Source organism: Cornus florida, unplaced genomic scaffold (assembly GCF_030987335.1).
Source record: "Cornus florida cultivar Cherokee Brave unplaced genomic scaffold, ASM3098733v1 CherokeeBrave_3.0.0_Hap2_Chr03, whole genome shotgun sequence".
Lineage (NCBI taxonomy): Eukaryota > Viridiplantae > Streptophyta > Magnoliopsida > Cornales > Cornaceae > Cornus > Cornus florida.
The window spans coordinates 91,306,752-91,326,207 of NW_026775573.1; the positions used below are offsets into that span (position 1 = coordinate 91,306,752).

The 19,456-nt window shown below is 35.1% G+C and overlaps 1 protein-coding gene across 6 annotated transcripts in view; it reads left to right on the plus strand.

Moving 5' to 3' along the window:
• The first annotated feature begins 12,002 nt into the window (after nt 1–12,002).
• LOC132300856 (phototropin-2) overlaps nt 12,003–19,456 on the plus strand; it is a 78,505-nt gene continuing 71,051 nt past the window's right edge. For 4 of the 6 annotated variants that reach the window (XR_009480604.1, XM_059798111.1, XM_059798115.1 and 1 more), the window contains exons 1-6: nt 12,003–12,282; nt 12,507–12,987; nt 13,076–13,344; nt 13,979–14,161; nt 16,251–16,342; nt 16,420–16,699. Coding sequence is in view for 5 of the 6 variants with exons in the window: in XM_059798111.1 (XP_059654094.1) it covers nt 12,610–12,987; nt 13,076–13,344; nt 13,979–14,161; nt 16,251–16,342; nt 16,420–16,699 (1,202 nt within the window). In the remaining variant the exon portion in view is untranslated. The remainder of the gene's footprint in view (nt 12,283–12,506; nt 12,988–13,075; nt 13,345–13,978; nt 14,162–16,250; nt 16,343–16,419; nt 16,700–19,456) is intronic. The other 2 variants (XM_059798112.1, XM_059798113.1) reach the window with 2 other exon arrangements.

The window sequence follows — 19,456 nt, forward strand, 5'->3', positions numbered from 1 at the left end:
GACTATTAGTTATTGTTGGATTGACTAGGATGTATACATGTATCGGATCTCTATTTGGATTGTAGTAGAGCAGAACTTGTTTGTGGGCCTGACCCACCATTATTTTTCAGGTATTCTTCAAGTGTAGAATATTGTTCGTGCTGAGTAGGGATCAGTCTACTTCACTCTTTTGAGTTTATTTAGGAGATTCATTTATGTTTCATGTAGACAGTCATTACTGTTCCTTGTTTAGTTTTGGATTTTGTTTAGGGGTCCACACATTATGGATTCCTGAGTTGTATTAATGGAGGATTAATTGTATCAGAATGATTTTATTATTAATAAGAATTCATTCTGAGGAGTTATTGGATTATTATTTTAGTTTTCTTTCAGCAAATTATTTATTCTTATTTATTATATTTTTATTCTGTGTTCGATTATTACCGATATTTTTTTTATATCCTCGGGTATTCGGGCGTGGGTCTGGCAACCTGCAACCGAAAATTTGGAGGTATCACAGCTAGAGACATGAAAATTTATCTAATTAAACTAAAGGTTTGGCACAATCTATTAAGAAATAAATATGAACCATTAAATAAACCAGAAGAGTGTTTAATTAAGTACCATGCCTTGACCATCACTAGATTAATAACATCAACACACATAGACATGCATCAATTTCATTAAATCTAGAGACAAAAACATGAATATCAATTCTAGCATATATAGACATATGGATAGAATTAAATGATCAATTGAAAGCACTAATCCATACAAATTAAGTAAAAATTACAAGATCTATATTTATTCATGGTCAAAACATCTATTACAACTAAAATCTCCAAAAATACAAAAAAGCTAGGTTTAGGAAGCAAGCCTAAGGGCTATCTCTAGCCCCAAGAGAAAGATTTAGCCACTCATTGTAGTGGTCATGGAACCCTCAAGGGCTAGCTTGGAGGTTGGCATCATCATCTTCATCCTTGTTTTCTTCCTCAAAACCCTAGTTTTAGAGAGAAAATATTTCTCTATTGGTAACATCTTTTATGATGATATTTTCAATAATGTTCAATAAATCAATTACATTCTACTTTGAGTAGGCACCAAGTCAGAAAAATAGCCTATGATTGGAGGAAATTTGCAGCTACACAAGTTAGGAAGAGATCGACGCGCTCGGGAATTAGACAGTTCACTGCTAGCAGTATTTTCAATCGATCGAAGATTCTCGATCGATCTAACACTTAGCTTCGATCGATCGAAGCTGACATGGCATCAAAAACATCTTCTGGGCCTTATCCACTTTGCTGAGCTGGCACCGCCTCATTTCGATCGATTGTAGACCTCTTCGATCGATCGAGATTCCCTTCGATCAATCGAAGCTCCTCTGGTGCATTTTCTTGGCTTCTTTCCAACTTTGCTCCTTAGCTCCAAAATTGAGCTAAATGGCTCTTATTAGCCTGTTTAAACTTGATTGATCTGAAATATGTAAAAACACAAATAAGTATCTAAGACATGAAAGTAAGATAGATGAATGGACTAAAATACCCTAGTTTAAGTGCTAAAATGCATCACATTTGAGCACTCATCAATAACTTCATATTGTGTTATGTATAAAACCTTTTTTTTTTCTTTTTCTTTTTTTTTTTTGTAAATCCAACCTATGTATGCTTTTGAGATATATGTGTATTTTGCCTTCTTTATATTTACATTCGATATGAAAAAAGGCATCCTATTCCATTTACTCTATGTATTTATATGTATGATTGTATGTCATTCTTTGTACCCTCGTGTTTTTTTTCTTTTCTAAAAGGATATGTTATAGATGGTAGGATAGGATATGGCAATCAGCCTTGGTTTCACATTAGAAATGAAAGGGGTTGTACCCCATTTTCTTCATATTATTCAAAGAGGATGTCTCTCATTCCATTCATAGGTTTTATAGCTCATTTGAATGTCATTTTGATGCCTAAGAAATTTGGTTTTAGGTTTGGTTTAAGGTTGATGACCTTTGGCCCAAGCTTGGAACCATAAAAGGCTGTTTTGGAGCCAATTCTAGCTTTTTACCTAAGTGAAACTAGTTGCATTTTTGCAGAACCAGATCCACAACCCTGGAGCTTCATATTTGGTCACTAGTCCTTTTTGTGAGGCGTCGTTTGTCAGTTACTTAGGGACTTTGTGTGAGTTTTTTTTTTTTTTTTTTTTTTTTTTTTTTTTTTTTGTTTTTTTGGTTAATTTCACTGATAGCCCCTTAGGTTTGGCCAAGTATCACCCTAAGATAACTTTCAAAAATTATTATCATTCATGTTACAACGTTTGTTCCATCTTTCACTCACACCCCAACCGTTAACACTAGACCTCTGACACAATGCAAAATGACTTAAATACCCTTTGACTTTGATAAAAAAAATCTTTAACATAAATAAATATTCTAAAAGACTAAACTATCCCTAAATGTTTTACAAATTTACAATTATATATATACACATATGAGTATGTATATATGTGTGTGTGTGTATATATATATATATATATGTTTACTTGTATATATTTGAGGTTTTACTCCCCATTCCTACACCACCACTATCGCAACAGTAATCGCCGCAACGCCATCACGGCGGCGGCAATACCATCCCCATCCCATAACCGTTGCCACGACCACCACCTCACCCCCACAATCGCCTACAGTTTCTACCACCACCATCACGACCAGACTAACAATTGCACCACTATGATTTCGTTGGACGCACACCATTAACGACGTCGATCTATTGAGAACAAGTGGTGTGATTTATTATTCTGATGGATTGTTGTGTCTGGAGGTGGAAGAAATTATAGTTAAGGAAGAGGTGAAATGGGAAATAGAAAGAAATTAGGGTATCTCATTCTCTTTCTGATTGTTCCATGAAAAATTAGGATTTATGAATTCAATCGATGAAGAGAATGAAGTAGGGTTTGAACAAATTTGGGTTTGGTTAATAAACTTGGTGGTCAGAAGACTCAAAATTGGCATCGACGCCGTGTTCTTCATCAGGTGAAGCAATCCAAAGGAAATGACCAAAGCTGTGATGATGAATTGAAGAAACCAATATTGAGATGCAACAGGAAATCCAGAAACATGCATCAATGACTCCGCTTGGGTTCCAGATTGAAATTTCTAGGAATTTTCGCCAAAGAAACACCATACGTATATGTGTGTGTGTATGTGTGTGTGTGTGTGTGTGTGTGTATGATTTTATCTTCTCTTTACTATCTCACTATTTCTCCCTCACTAGTTAGGTGATACCTTCAACAAACAAGGAAACTTCATGTGTAGCCTTCCAAGTTTTCTCAATTTTTCATTTTCTTTCCAAATCCTTTTAAGGAAAGGAAAAGAAACCAAAAAAACTATTTATGGAAATAATAGTAACAATTTAAAAAAATCATTAATGATGAAGGGCAACGACTAGTGAATTAGGTGGTGGAGATGAAAGAAGTGGTAGATTAGCTAAAAGGTCAATTCATCATGGTGGCGTGGTGGTGGGAGGTGGCCGGCGCTGGAAGAGAGAGTATGTGAGTGACTAAAAGAGAGAGTGTGTGAGTGACCAATGAGGGTGATGGGAGTAATTTTTGTTCTTATACAAGTATGATATTTTAAATTAAAAGGTATTAAAAAATGAGGATAAAAATGTCATTGACGGAAAAGTGATTTGGGGTGTGAGTGATAGGATCTTTCGAAAGGTGTTTCAAGGTGATATTTGGTCAAACCTTAGGGGGTGTCAGTGAAATTAACCCTTTCTTTTTTTCCCACTGTGGGGGTTGTTTGAGGACCTCATGTGATACCCTTAATTTTAAAAGGATAGTCTCGGTATTTCTATTATGGTTTTATTGCAATTTTAAATTCTTTATTTGTTTTTTGGCTATTTTGTTTAATTGGTTAATTATTTAAGTGATTTATTTGTTTTAATTGATTTATGTGCTTATGTGGAATTTCATTAATTGTTTATATTGATTAATTTGCTTAATTGAATTATGTGCTTATATGGCATTTCATTAATTGTTTAAATTGATTAATTTGTTTAAGTGACATTGTAGGTTTAAATCGATTTAATTATTTAGTTGAAATCCCGTACTTGTGTGGAATTAAAGTAATGTTAAATTAAATTAAATTGTTTTATTTTCTTTTCCGTCTCCTCACAAGATTAGACTTAGGTTAAAGTTATTTTGCCTATAAATATACTTGTATAAGTCTGCCGAGGGTTTTAGAACTCTATTCACGAAACATAGTGGCGGAGAGATACAGAGAAGTCTAAAAGAAAACAGAGAGAGGAAGACTAGGGTTTGGCTAAGACTTAGGCTGAATCAAGGAGAAAAGGAAAGAGTGTTGTTTGTGGGTGGAATCAAGGGCAACAGAAGTGTTGAGACCAGTAGGAATTGTCTGAAAATTTTAGGAAGACGACGGTGCAAGGTTTCAAACTGAGACCTAAAGGCAACTTCTATTCTTAAGTCTCTCCCTTTGACTCGTGTTCTTTACATGCCTAAAACAAGTCCAGGAGTAAATAAACGTTAATTAATCTGGCTTGCATGTTAGTTCAATTAAAACAGTATGTGTATTCACGAATTGGTAAATGCTTGATTTTAAGCTTTCCTTGCATAAATTCTTGTTTTAATTGGTGTTGATTAACGAATAATGAATTTAATTATTTCTGAAACACACTGGGACTTAGTATTGACTAGTAAGGACCTTGAAATGGAGGAACGAAGTAACTGGACATCGCTGGAGGTAAAGCAGATGATGAAACAGGAGGAGAGTCGGCTCCCTTTTTAAGGGAAGCAGCTCCCCATGGTGGGGAGCCGGCTCTACATGGATGGGAGGCGGCTCCCTTAAAGAGGGAGCCAGCTCCTTGTAGAAAAGAGGCGGCTCCCTCTTTTAAGGAGCCGGCTCCTTTGTTATTATTTTTTTTTTTTAGGTTTTCAGTGAGTATTTGGCTACTGTGCTTGGATTTTGAAGTTCCAGGTTTAGTTAGGAGCTATACTGGGAGTTTTCAGTGATGTCTAAAATCATATTAAAACTCCACAGAGCATGTTAATGCACAATAAACCATAGGGAATTAGTATATGGAATAATATGAAATTCTTAACTAAACTTGCATATTGGTTTTGGATGCAAATGATTCAAGTTGCTTACCTCTAAATTAGCAATTGGTTTATATTTAATATGGTTTATATCATGTCTCAGTGGCATAAAATAAGCATGTAAATTTATATATTTCTTTTATGCTTATTAGGAATTAATTGATGTTTACATATTTTATCTGTATTATCAATTATTGGATTTTACGGAGTAGTATCAAATAAGCATGTTAATTTATATATTTTTATTATGCTTATTATGAATCAATTGATGTTTACAATTATTATTTGTATTATCAATTGTTGGATGTATGGATTATATGCACCGGTATGGGATGGTGACATATTAATCAAAACGCTAAATCCTACCTATTCTGGAATAAGGGAATGGATTAATCATAACATTAAATCCTACTTATATCTTATGTCAGATCAATGAACAATTGAATGACATATTTTGGTTTTGGAATGGATTTTAAATATATATTTATGATACCGCAATATAAGCTTGAGTCTCAGAGTCGAGGGTTAGGGAGTATATATGCAGTGGGATGCATAACTGGCAATGATGGTAGAGGTATACCCTGTTAGGCTTAGGTACACATGCCCACTTCGGGTGCGTTTTGCATGTTGCCTCTATCCAGGTTGAGACTTCCTTTGTAATCTAGTAAGAGCCCTTTAGTGTGGATATGTATATATGTATGGACTATATAGCTATTGTTGAATTGTTTAGGATGTACATGCATATCGAGTTTCTGTTTGGATTGTAGTAGAATAGAACTTGCTCGTGGGCCTGACCTACTCTTATTTTTCAGGTGTTTGTCAGTTCCAGGCTTAGAGCTTGTTCGTGTTAAGCAAAGATAGTCACTCATTCTTCCGACTATGTTGGATTTCCCTTCATGGTTTAGCTTTGGATTTTATTTCAGTTATTTACTTTTCAGTTGGGATTTTTATTAGGGGTCCACTCGATGGATTCCCAAGTTGTTCTATTGTTGGAGGATTTTAATAATTCTATTGGGGGATTATTTAATTAACATTTTTAAGGATTTTTATTTTAGAATTCTTTTAGCCTTTATTTAAATTATTTCTTATTATTCTTTTGTATTCTGTGTTCATTTACATACTTAATTGTTTGGTATTCCTCGGATCTGTGTTCAAACTTGATCACCCATGGCTCTAGAATCGAGGAGTATCACACCTCAAAACTTATTCATCCATCTCATTTTCTTTCCATGCATGCATTTTCTAGACATTAGCCGAAGCTAGTCAGGGGCACTTTGGGACAATGTTTTCAAAATGAACCATGTACTTCACCAAATGATATATAGGTTGATAGGTTTAAGGTTAGCTTCAGCATTTGGGATTTGGGTTAAAGTCCAGTTTACCTTTTATTTTCACATGAACCAAGTTCTTATAATTCGGGGCGTGACACAATTTGATATATTTATTTTTTGCCAAATTGATTAAATTATTTTGTGAATTGTTAATCAAGCCAAAAATGGGAATTGACTTATTTAACACCTTTACTGATTCGTGGACTCTTAGTTTAAATCCTTGGATCAACAAGAGACTTAGTATATATACACAAAGCCCTAATAAAGATCACATTAGAGAGAGTATTTTAGTATCTTAAAGAAATGTGAAATACTATTTGTGTCATCGAGGTTACCTAGTGTAATAGAAGGTTGTAGTGATGCAAATTGGAAATATGATAGTGCAAATGTGAAATTAACTAGTGGCTATGCATTTATGTTAGAAGGAGTCTCTATTTCTTTGGGTTCTAAAAAACAAACCATAATTTTAAGGAGTATTATGGAATCTAAGTTTACAGCTATAGACGTAAAATTTTAAGAAGCTGAGTGGATTAAAAGTCTATTACCATAAATAACATTAATAGAGAAGCCTATTCCTAACATTTCCATACATTGTGATAATAAAGATGTAATAGATTTAGTAAGACAATCATAAACAAATAAGAAAATGAATAAACATATATAAGTAAGGTATAAATTTGTTAGGAGCCTTTTAATATTATGTCCTAGGAGTACATAAAACCTTAGCAAAATATAGCTGATCAATTGAACGATGGCCTTTCTACGAGTTATGCCCTAGACTTGTCAAAGGGGATAGGCCTATGCTCATAAGGGAGTACCTATGGTGGTAGCTCCAACCTTTGTGATTGGAGATCCCATGAAAAAAGTTCAATTGGTGAAACCAATCCACATTGCGTGACTCATTGACAACACTTTTAAGTTAGACTCGTTATGAGGATCGCACGATTGTGAAAATTGGGCTATTTACTAATAACTCTAATAAGAATTAAAATAAAAGTGTATTTTTGTTGATACTATATGTGTTATATGTTGAAGTTTGGTATAAGAGAATGGATTCAAGACTTTGTCACTCGTTATTCTCAAATGGAGATTATAAACACTTTTGGCTCCATTTGTTTTGACATAAAATATTTTAAAAATATTTTCCTTTTTCAAGTAAAATATTCTTTTATTTTTACTTTTTCGGTATTTGCCAAAAGTCTACGTCAAGGTTGAAGTCAAGTCCATCAAGTGGGGTAAGTAAAATAACTCGCTGAAAATTGATAGATAAGTTATTTTTGTTAAATTTTAATATTTTTTTATTTCGTAAATATTTTATGACAACCAAACACTAAAAAATAAAAAATATTTTCTGAAAAATATTTTACATCCAAACAAGCAGAGCTGTAAGTTTAAGCCTAAAACACATTTACACCAATTGCATAGTACATTAATGCCCTATTTTGTTATTTGTGTATAACTACAAATATTTTACTACTCTATGTTTGGTGTGCATGAATGGAATGGAATGAAATGTAATAGGAATGGGAATGGAATGGAATGGTCATTCTCATTATATTATTTGGTTATAAATATGAAATGTGTAGGAATTGAATGATAATAATCATTCTAATGTTTGGTTGGACCAATTTAAAATTTAGAATGGAATAAATTTTAAATTGAATTCTCCAAAATATCCCTCTTAGTAACAAATAAATTAAATTAACAAAATGACATTCTCTAACAATTTTTTTAAAATAAATGATGGCAGTGGATGGTGGTAGAAGAGGAAAGTGGTAATGGTGTAGGTGGTAGTCTTGGAAGGCTGTGGTGGTGGCAATGGTGGAAGGCGGAGGCGGTGTTGGTAGAAGGCGGTGGAAGGCGGCGGAAGGCGGCGGCGGTGTTGGTAGAAGGAAATAGTGGTGCAAGTAGCGGTGGAAGGAAATAGTGGTATAGATAGCGGTGGTGGAAGCCAATGGAAATGACTGTGGTGGTGGTGGAAGGTGGTGGTGGTGGAAGGTGGTGACGATGGTGGTGGTGGAAGATGGAGGCTGTGGTGGAAGACGGTAGAAAGGTAGTGGTGGTGGTGGAAGGCGATGGCGGTGGCGGTGGCGGTGGCGGTGGGGATGGCGGTGGCGGTGGCGGTGGGGATGGTGGTGGTAGAAGGTGATGGTGGTGGTGAAAGGTGGTGGAAGGCGTTGGTGGTGAAAGGTGGTGGTGGTGGTTGAAGGCGGTAGTGGCGGTGATGATGGTGGTGGTGTACGGCGGTGATAATGGAATGCAATGACAGTAGAAAGCAGTGGCAGTGTGGTAGTGGTGGGGGTGGAAGGTAGTGGCAATGATGAAAGATTATGGCAGTAGTGGTGGTGGTGATGAAAGGCAATGGCAGTGGTAGTGGTGGAAAGTGGTGGCGGCAACAGTGTTGAAAGGCGGTGGCGGTATTGGTGGTGGTGGAAAGCGGTGGGTGATGGTGAAATTTGGTGGTGGTGGTGGAAGGCGATGGTAGTGGTGGTGGTGAACAAACGGCGGAGGTGATTGTGGTGGAAGGTAGTGCTGTTTTTGGACTTGGAACATAAGGGTTTTTTGGGAAGTTTATTTTTTTAAAAAAAACTTACTTGGTAATGGAATGACCATTTAATAGTTTTAGTTATGGAATGGATTTTCATTCCAATGGAATGACCATTTCCATTTTAAATTGCATACCAAATAAAGAAATGATTGAAATGAACATTTTATTTTATTCTATTCTTACACACCAAATGCAACATTAAAGTTTTATAAAACTTGTGTGGGGAATTGTTGAGTTTTAAAACCTTTAAATTAACCCACGTTGCAATTTGTTTCATTAATTCTTTGGCCAATTTTACGCTCTCTATCGCCCATATTTATTTTTGCTCTTTGGTCCAATATTTTATTAAGCCAAATTTCAATTGTGAATCTGAATTAATGGCCCTTAAATTTAGCCCAAATGTGAATCATCCATTAGAAGATTAATGGCCCTTGAATTTAGCTCACAGGCGAATATTTTATTGTGAGATTAATAGCCCTTTTAATGTCAATATCAGCCTACACGTTTAACGGGACAAACCTTACAACTCTATAATCTTTGAGATTTTATACACCATTACTCAACGTCTCTCTCTATTTCACGTTCAACCTCTTTCTATTTTCAAAGTCTTCTCTTTTCTTCACCTCTCTATCACTCTCAATATATTCTTTTCTTCCATATCTTTCGACAACTTTAGACCTGGTTTATTTTTTATTTTTTCTTCTGCAGACAATACGAGAGTTACTGCAAGCTTGGGTATTGTACTTTGAAGGACTAATGATTCAAAAATGGAGGGTGGCTATTTTAAATGGGTATGAGGATGGGGATGACATTCCGCTCCGTCCCGTTTTAGACGAAAATAGAGAGTAGTAATTCTAAATGGGGATGACATTCCTCACCCCATGCTGCCCCATTTCCATCCCAGTCAAGAATGGAAGGTTAAGGTTCAAAGATTCTTAGACAGAAATAAGTGTGTAAAAAGCAAAAAACCAGATGAATTGAATAGCTACGGCTCTAGCTTGTGACTTGTTGCGGCCCATTAATTTTGGGCCGAATTATTTGCCTTTCTAACATGTTTGACAGCAAAATTGTGTCTCATAATTTGAAGTTTTGTTGCCCATTTCCCGACCTAGTCTTTTGAGTTGTGAGAAAAAAATATAAGTTAATATTTTTTAAAAAATATTTTTTTATTTTTTAATATTTAATTATTGTAAAATATTTAGGAAGAAAAAAAATATTAAAATTTAACAAAAATAATTTATTCATAAATTTCTGGCAAGTTATTTTACATGCTCCGTCCGATATACTTGACCTCAATCTCGACGTAGACCTTTTCAAACACCAACAAAGTAATATATATATATATATATATATAAATATATAACCTAAAAAATAAAAATATTTGTCGAAACAAACGGAGTCCAAGTGTTGACTATAACTATAACATCCATTTTTTTTATTGCTATAAGTATGATGTATGTTAAGTGTCACTTTAATATTCATTTTATTTATTTATTTATAAGTCAATTAAAATATTGCTTATTGTCTCATGGGCACAGCGGCGTTGACAGGAATTCGAAAGGTAAGTCCTTGAGGTATCGCTTTCTAAAGACACTCCTGACTTGTATTGTGTGTGTATTGTGAGATCTATACATGTGCTCTAAGAAAAGAAAAAATATTGCTTAGGAAGAGAAATAAAATACAAACGGACCTGACAGTAATGTCATACATATTTTGCAAATGAAACATATTTTGCAAATGAAAAATTTATTTCAATTAAATAATTTGGCTATTATTGTTAATTATGATTTAAAATTTTATTGAACTGAAGTTAAAAAAAAAAAAAATCCCTAATGATGAACTTAACTATATTATTCTTCCCTATCTTTTAATGAACCCATTTTTCTACTGACTATTTATTAAAATCACAAAAAAAAAAAAAGCTTACTGACCCAAAAAGATGAAAAATAAAATAAAAATGGAAGAGACAGATGTCATATATATTTTGCAGATGTAAAATTTATTTCAATTAGATAATTTTGGCTATTATTGTCAATCATGATTTAAAATTTTACAGAAAAGAATTTAAAAATAATTTCCTAATGATGAGCTTACTATATTATTCTTTCCTCTTCCATCTCATTTAATGAGCTGTCGGAGTGCTTTGTAGCTGTATTTTTGGAGTTGTTGCCGTGATGATGATCCGATATTTAGGTCTCTCCTGTTTACTGCGTTTCTCTCATGGTGGTTCCGTTGTAGAGTTTTGGGCTCTATTTCTTCCACAAATCTGGAGTTTGTTTTTCATTTTTTTTTCTTTGCTTCAAAATTTGTATGCCTTTTCTGATTTGACTTTTTCTTTTATATTGTCGTTTTGGTTTGGCCTTTGTGCCTTTGGAATGACCAAAAATATATATATATATATATATATATATATTAATAATAAAAAAATAGCAGCGTGAGTTTTTTTGTGTCAAGTGATATTTAAACTCAATTGGTTTTAATCCAAAATATTTTAGATTAAAAAAAAAAAAAAAAAACAGAGTTTGAAATTTGATAGTGTTATTTTCAGGTTTGGGAAAGAAGTTAATACACAAGAGTACAAGATATGGAATAAGCGTGTAGTGTTGGTATGTGTACAAAGTTGTAAAACAGTAGTAGTCGCGCACGAAGTAGGGTGTTGTTAATTGGTACAAAAATTAATGGTCCTTGTGACCTTTGTCCAAGTGTGGGGACCAAAAATGATAGCGAAATTTATCCTCAAATGTGGTACACTGCTAGATCGGCGTATTGCAGCCTCATAAATGGTTCCTACGTGTCCCATTTCTAAATAGATTTTTATTAATCTTGGTATTTCTGGGATAATTAAAAAGCCCAGTCTCCTAAGTTAAAAATAAATAAATAAATAAATAAATAAAATAAAATAAAATAAAAAATGGACGGACGATGGGCTCAGTGATGCGAATAAACCCACGTGGTACTTAATAAAAATAACGGTCCTGATTGAGCTACATGGCACGGTTGGAGTCGTATTTATGGTGAACGTTATCTGCTGCTCCATCTGTTTCAATTCCTTCTCTCTTTGGAAACAAAAATATTAAAGACTTGCTCTGCTCTGAGTAGTGAGTGGAAGAAGAAGAAGACGCAATGGCTCCAAAAGCTTGAATGAGCGAGGGAGCGAGCGCCCACAATTAAACTACGTACTACTTGGTGGCATATATATATATATATATATATATATATATATATGCGCACAATATTAAATATCAATTGCTCCTGGACCTCGGCGTACGGTGTATACCTCATTCGATCTCTTGCTTCTTCTATTTAATCTTCTTAGTATGTTGAAATTCTCTACAATTGCCTGATTGCTTATGCTTGTTTTCTATTTAATTTTTGTGATTGTTAGGTTCTTTTATTATATATATATATATATATATATATATATATATATACGCGCACAGAAAAAATAGAGAATAATTAATATTATCTGTTTGATTGAGGAAAACTCTTATCTATGTAGGTTAATTACTTAATTATATTATATGTGATGTTAACAACAGGTGGGGTTGAGTACTGGAAGTTGCTAGGCTGTACGGACGTAGTTGGGTACAGGGATCTCATTAATTCTGATATATCATCATCAAAATCAAATTCAGAATCAAAATGGAGCACTCCTCCCCCTCCTCCTCTTCATATAGTGCTGCCGCGGGCGGCGGCGGCGGCGGCGGCGAACAGAGGCCTAGTATGCAAGCAGGTGGGCCATCTGATGAAGTAGTAGCTGCATCCATCATGACTACTTCCACCTCAAGCAACAGGGGCAGCGGAAGGCAGCCTCCGACTGGCAAGTGGATGGCATTTGATCATCCGGAGGAGGCCTCCGCCTCCGCCTCCTCCTCCACCACCGGCAAGTCTCCAATCACTGCTGGCCATGGAGATGATGACACGATGAATATCAGTAGTACTCGTGATCATGATCATGTAACTTCGTGGATGTTGACGGAAGCTAGCATAGCCGATAGGGCAGCAGAATGGGGGCTGCAGGTAGTGAACAACTCTTATTTCAAATTTAGTTACAAATACTAACAATAGACGTACTAAATAAATAATATATAATGTTATGATGCAACAGCTGCAGGGAATTAGAAAAACCTCCTCGTCAGAGAGATTAATTATGGTACAACATCAAGAATCAAGTACGAGAACGTCCGAGGAATCTGATCCTCCTGCTGACATAATAATCCCCAGGGTATCTCAGGAGCTGAAGGACGCTCTGGCAACCCTTCAACAGACATTTGTTGTGTCCGATGCCACCAAACCCGATTGCCCCATTGTCTATGCCAGCACCGGCTTCTTTACCATGACTGGTTATTCCACAAAGGAGGTTATTGGAAGGAACTGGTAACTAATCAACACTGCTTGCACTACTTCTGTTTCATCATATACCCTTCATACACACACCTACTCCATTCATTCATAATTCTGTTTGCTAATTATGATCATTAATTTAATCTATTTTTGAGCTCGTGCTAATTATTAATGATTTTAATTCATACCAACCATTGCTTGTATAACATTAAAATTGATTTTGTCCACAATTACATACCATTTGATGCTTTATAGTAAAATTATGTACTTCATTACCAGTTTTTCATATTTAGAAAATAGTAAAAGTGCAATTGATCAAATGCGCTCATTAATTCATATAGATTTTCTAGGTTAATAATCACTAATTAGTATCACAATATTGTGTTGTATCATTTCCTTCTACAAGATATTATAATAAAATACATAATTAATTTAAACGACTCAATTAATTTAATCAAAGCTTAAATGCTGAACCTCATGTAAATTGATGTAATTGAATGCCCAAAACATTATTTTATTTTATTTTTTAAAAATAAATTTTTTATTTTATTTTACTTAAAGCCTCACAAAGTAAAGTAAAGTAAAAAATAAAAATCAATGAATATCTACTGTGGCAGACTCTTGAACTACATGGGTGTTGATTGTTTGTTTGTTTTGGATGATGCAGCCGGTTTCTACAGGGGGTGGAGACGGACCAGAAGGAGGTTGAAAAGATTCGAAATGCTGTGAGAGAGGGGAAAAGCTACTGTGGCAGACTCTTGAACTACAAGAAGAACAGCGCCCCTTTCTGGAATCTTCTCACTATCACCCCTATCAAAGACGACAATGGCAGGACCATCAAATTTATTGGGTAAACTTTTATTTTCATTTCATTTCCTTGTCTATCACCTTTATATATATATATATATATATATATATTCCAAAAGGAGTGTACCCCCGTATTCCCTTGAGATTGAAAGAGAATTCTATTGAACATGCCATACTTTTGTGGGAAAGAATGTTGGATGTGAAAAAACAACATATGCATAAAGTGAGCGCGGCAGAATTGCATATGTTAAGATGAATGTGCGGTAAGACTAGAAAGAACAGAATTTTTACAATCTTATTTATCATAAAAAAAGACTAGAAAGAATAGAATTATGATCACATTCCTTTGATAGTTGGAGTAGCACCAATTGGAGAAAATGAGATAAACTCAATTGAGATGGTTTGGACATGTAGAAAGAGACCTTTTAATTGTGCCAGTGCGAAGAGTGACATAGTCCATATTGAGGATAATTTGAGGATCTCTCAGAAAGATGTATTTATGTTCTGGTTTTAGACCTCGCTTACATGTTACAACTCAGCAATTTAATTAACCAATTAAAGTGTACACCTTATATTGGCAATGTAAATCTACTTTTATTGCCTTGCTATTCCGTCCCCTCATTGGGGACGTGGTCACTGCATACTTCCTATTGAATCGCTCTTTTTGGCCTTGGTGCAGTTAATTCTCTTTTTTTGCACATGAAGCAACCAACTTGGTTGAGTTTTTGTAATCTTCTTTCTATTTCTGTTATTGTGGATGATGGAACCTGAATAATGAAAGATGAAAATGTTATGGTTTTGATGTGGATTGAACCTCATCACCGTCAGGGGCGGAGCCAGCAGATTCCACCCTGCCCAATGCTGGCCAACTAGATTTATTTTTCTATATATATTTTTTCTATACATAAATTTGTAAGAATTTTTTTATATATATTTTTTCTATACATCCCCCCCCCCGCCCCCCCCCCCAAAACCACCAAAAATAATAATAATAATAAAAAAATGGCCCCTCTGCCCCTGAATCCACAAATTTTTATTTTATGCGTATAATTTGTAAATATTTTTAAAGTACCCCCATAAAATTATCTATTTTTAAAAACGCCTTTAATTCTTTATTCCTTTTCCTTCTTATTCTTCAAATTTCTTTTTGTCATCTTCAAAAACTTTTGCATTCTCTTTCTACAATTAGAACCTATTTTTTCCTTCAAAATTCTCTCATATTTTTTTCTTTTTATTTCATTTTCTTCTTAAAAATTTCTTTTTCCTTGCACTCATGCATAATTTATGTACAACAACCTTTTTTTTTTTTTTTTTCACTTATTCTAATGCACTATTGTTACGCTATTATATTTTCTGCCTGTTTGGAAAAAAATTATTTTGTCAGTGTTAACATGCCCCCCCTAAACCAAATTCCTGGCTCTGCCCCTGATCACTGTCATTCTTTGAAGATGAAGTGATCGAAGTAGATTGTAAACACTAACAAATATTCTTAATTCACAAAGTGAGAATATGAACGAAAACCAGATGAGTTCCAAGATTCATGAACTTATCTGATTGCGTCAACCTCAAATCCTTGACATTTTTTTTGGTAATTAAGAGATAATAGAGCGAATGTGTGTTGGATTAAAGTAACTGTATTTATTCAAATGGACCCTTCATTTACTTTTTTTTTGGTAATTATTCATACTTCAAATTGCAATGAAACTCTCCTGACGTGAAGCTAACATAACTATGTTTTCTAAAACCAAAATTTCCAGGTTTGTTGTTCTTCTTTGTTTACTTTGCTAGTGCAGCAGATACTTGTTTGGATCATGTTCTCCACTGGATGCATCTCATATGATCAACAATTTCAAAGTCTAGGGTCAATGATCTTTAATCTGTTATTGAAAAATATAATCTTAATTTAACTCTCTGAATGCTTTTATGGATTTATTTTTCTTGTAACCCATCTTGCCTTGATTTTTGTCATGACTATGTCAATTAATTGGAATTAATAGGGGTAACTACTGGTACAATTATCATCTAATTTTGGTATATGTTCTGATACAGTAGTAGGTACTTTTCTGCACAGTGCCTTGCAGATCTGATTAGAATCTAGTGTTCATTTGATATGTCCAATTCTCTTTATGCAGAATGCAGGTTGAGGTCAGCAAATACACGGAAGGTGTGAATGACAAAGCGTTACGGCCGAATGGGTTGTCTAAGTCGTTAATCCGCTATGACGGTAAGCTAAAAGAACAAATTTGGTTTCATGAAGGACTCTGCCTACTTTTTTTCACCTTCATTACTTTCGTGTATCAGCTCGGCAGAAGGAGAAGGCCTTAAGTTCCATCACAGAAGTTGTCCAAACTATAAAGCATCCAAAATCTCACAGTCAGTCTGTAAATCATGATGCTACCGGCAAGCATGAAGTGGAGGAGAATTTCAACCTTGACTATGTTCTGCCTAAATCTGCTGATACTGAGAATATAAGTGCACCCCAAACCCCTCAATTGGATTCTAGAAGTTATGTATCTCGCACAAGCTCTTTCCAGGAGACTGTCAAAATATCTAGAAAATCAGGACGCGTTTCTTTAATGGGGTGAGTTCTTTTTATTAATGTTTCCATTGTTCCATTGTAATATTAAGGCAGCTATCAACCATATCTTCTAAAAAGGATTATATTAAGAGAGGTATCGACCATAGCTTAAATCAAGGGCCAAAATGGTAGAAAACCAGTATATATTATGGAAATAGGGTTGTGGAATGAAAAGTATAGAAATGAAGGGCTGGTTGTATGTAAAACAACAAAATCCGGTCACCAAGAATCATCATCTTAATTACTTAGTTTCACCCCCTAAGGTTTGGTTGATCTTCATCATCGTCATTGTTGTTGTAATCATTTTCATCATCATTTTCAGGCTTAGCGGACTTTTAGATTTGTTAAAAACAATTTTTTTAAATGAATGATGAATCAAAACCAAACATGACTAAGATCAACTCAGTTTGACTGTGAATACACCGCCTATGATGGATGACATGTAACTTCTTCAATATTTCATGGTAATTCATTAATTTCAGGTTTCAGAAGTCAAGGCTACTATGGCACTACTATGTCATTATAATCCCAACATCTTGGAGAAGGAAAAAAATAATTGTGTGGACAAAAATTTACACTAAACATGAGATGTCGTATCATACTTCACTTTTGTTACATCTTTTTTTAACATCAAACTTCCATCAAATGAAAACATAAAAATTGTAAATGTGAAACTCAACCTCAACCTCAACCTTTCTGAACTGAGCCAAGATGGGCTTGCGAGCTACTTGAGCTTGTGGTAAGCTTAAGCTAAGGTTCCAGATTTCGTCGAACAGGTGAGCCTGCACAACCCGAGCTTTGGCAATCGAGTCTTACTCTGGTTGTTGTTTCTGGAACTTTAATCAATTGCATTCTCTTTCAAATAGCTATTGGGAAAAAAAAAATGGTCTAATAAAACTGTAAAATGATTTATATCTTGATTGTATCCGACAGTATACTTCACCGATATATGATAAGATACTGCTACACGGAAGATGGGTACAATGCCTATGATAAGTACCACTTTGACTCTTTATGGAGGTTTCTGGGAAAGATTAGTTCTTATTTTCCTTTCTCGTTAGGTTTTATGCTATTATTTAAGAGGTACTTCAAGGATGCTTTTAGTGACTACTTAGCTTTCTCGTGCCTCCTTTACAAGAACAAAATTTTTCTCCATATTGTTTTAAAATTTGAAGCCATTAATTTATGTCATCTACATTATATGGTATCTGGTATTGTTACTATTGTACTCTTCTAAAATTTTGAGACTTACCCGAAATTCTCCATATATTTGGAAGCTGTTGAACGAGAGAGAGAGAAAGAGAATATATGAAAACTTATATCTTATTGAGTGAGTAATACAATAATACAATGGTGTTTATATAGGCGAAGCTACGGGAGTACGTGAGTGGAGAATAAGTAAACCCTATATATGGTAATTCTATATATGGTAATGAGGGGTAGGTGACAACTCATACAATACTAACTGTACGCGTGTGACAACTCATACAATATTGTACAACACTCCTCCTCAAGCTGGAGAGTAAATGCCAATAATTCCCAGCTTGCTACATATGGAATCAATAAAGTTCTTGGGAAGCGCCTTAGTGAAGAATGTCTGCCAGCTGTTTACCAGAAGGAACAAAAGGTGTAACAATCTCATTCAAGTCAACTTTAAATCGAATAAAATGGCAATCTACTTCAATGTGTTTAGTACTCTCGTGGTAGACTGGATTGTTAACAATATGAATAGCTGCCTGATTGTCACAATGGAGAGGAATTGGGTACTGGATTGAAATCCCAAATTCCTGTAAAAGAGTTTTCAACCAAGTAAGTTCACAGGCAGTGTGTGCCATGGCACGATACTCTGCTTCAGCACTGGAACGAGCCACAACTGACTGTTTCTTACTCCTCCAAGTTACTAGATTTCCTCCTATGAAGGTGCAGTAACCCGTGGTGGACCGTCGATTAGAAGGAGAACCGGCCCAATCTGCATCTGTGTATCCCTCAATCCGAAGATGTCCAGAAGATCGATAAAGCAAACCACGTCCGGAGCACCCTTGAGATACTTCACGATGCGTATAACTGCTTCCATGTGAGGTACCCGAGGACTGGTCATGAACTGGCTCATAACATTGATTGCATAGGAGATGTCTAAACGAGTGATTGTGAGGTAAATAAGTTTACCTTCAAGTCCCCGATACATCTCTGGATCATTGAGTGGGTCATCATCATCCACCTTAAGTTTTACATTAGTCTCCATGGGTGTAGCTACAGGTTTCGAACCAAGATATCCAGTATCTTATAAGAGATTAAGAGTATACTTCCGCTGAGAAAGAGCCTTCGACCGAGCGACCTCAATTCCTAGAAAATACCGAAGTTTGCCCAAATCCTTAGTAAGGAAGCTAGAACTCAAGTGATGGATTAGAACTTGTATCCCATCTTTGTCACTGCCGGTGATAACGATATCATCTACATACACCACAAGAATCACAATACCACGTTTCGTTTTCTTAAAAAAAAGAGTGGTTAGCCTGGATTCTTGTCGTACCATGAGCTACCACTGCTTTATTGAACTTATCAAACCATGCATGAGGGGACTGTTTGAGGCCATAGATAGACTTCTTGAGATGACACACACACTCCCCCTTATACTTAAACCTAGGTGGTTGAGTCATATAGACTGTCTCAGTAAGGTTACCGTGCAGAAAGGCACCAGTCTAGATTAGCTACAAGAGAGATTATCACACTAACAGAATTTCGTTTGGCCACAGGAGAGAA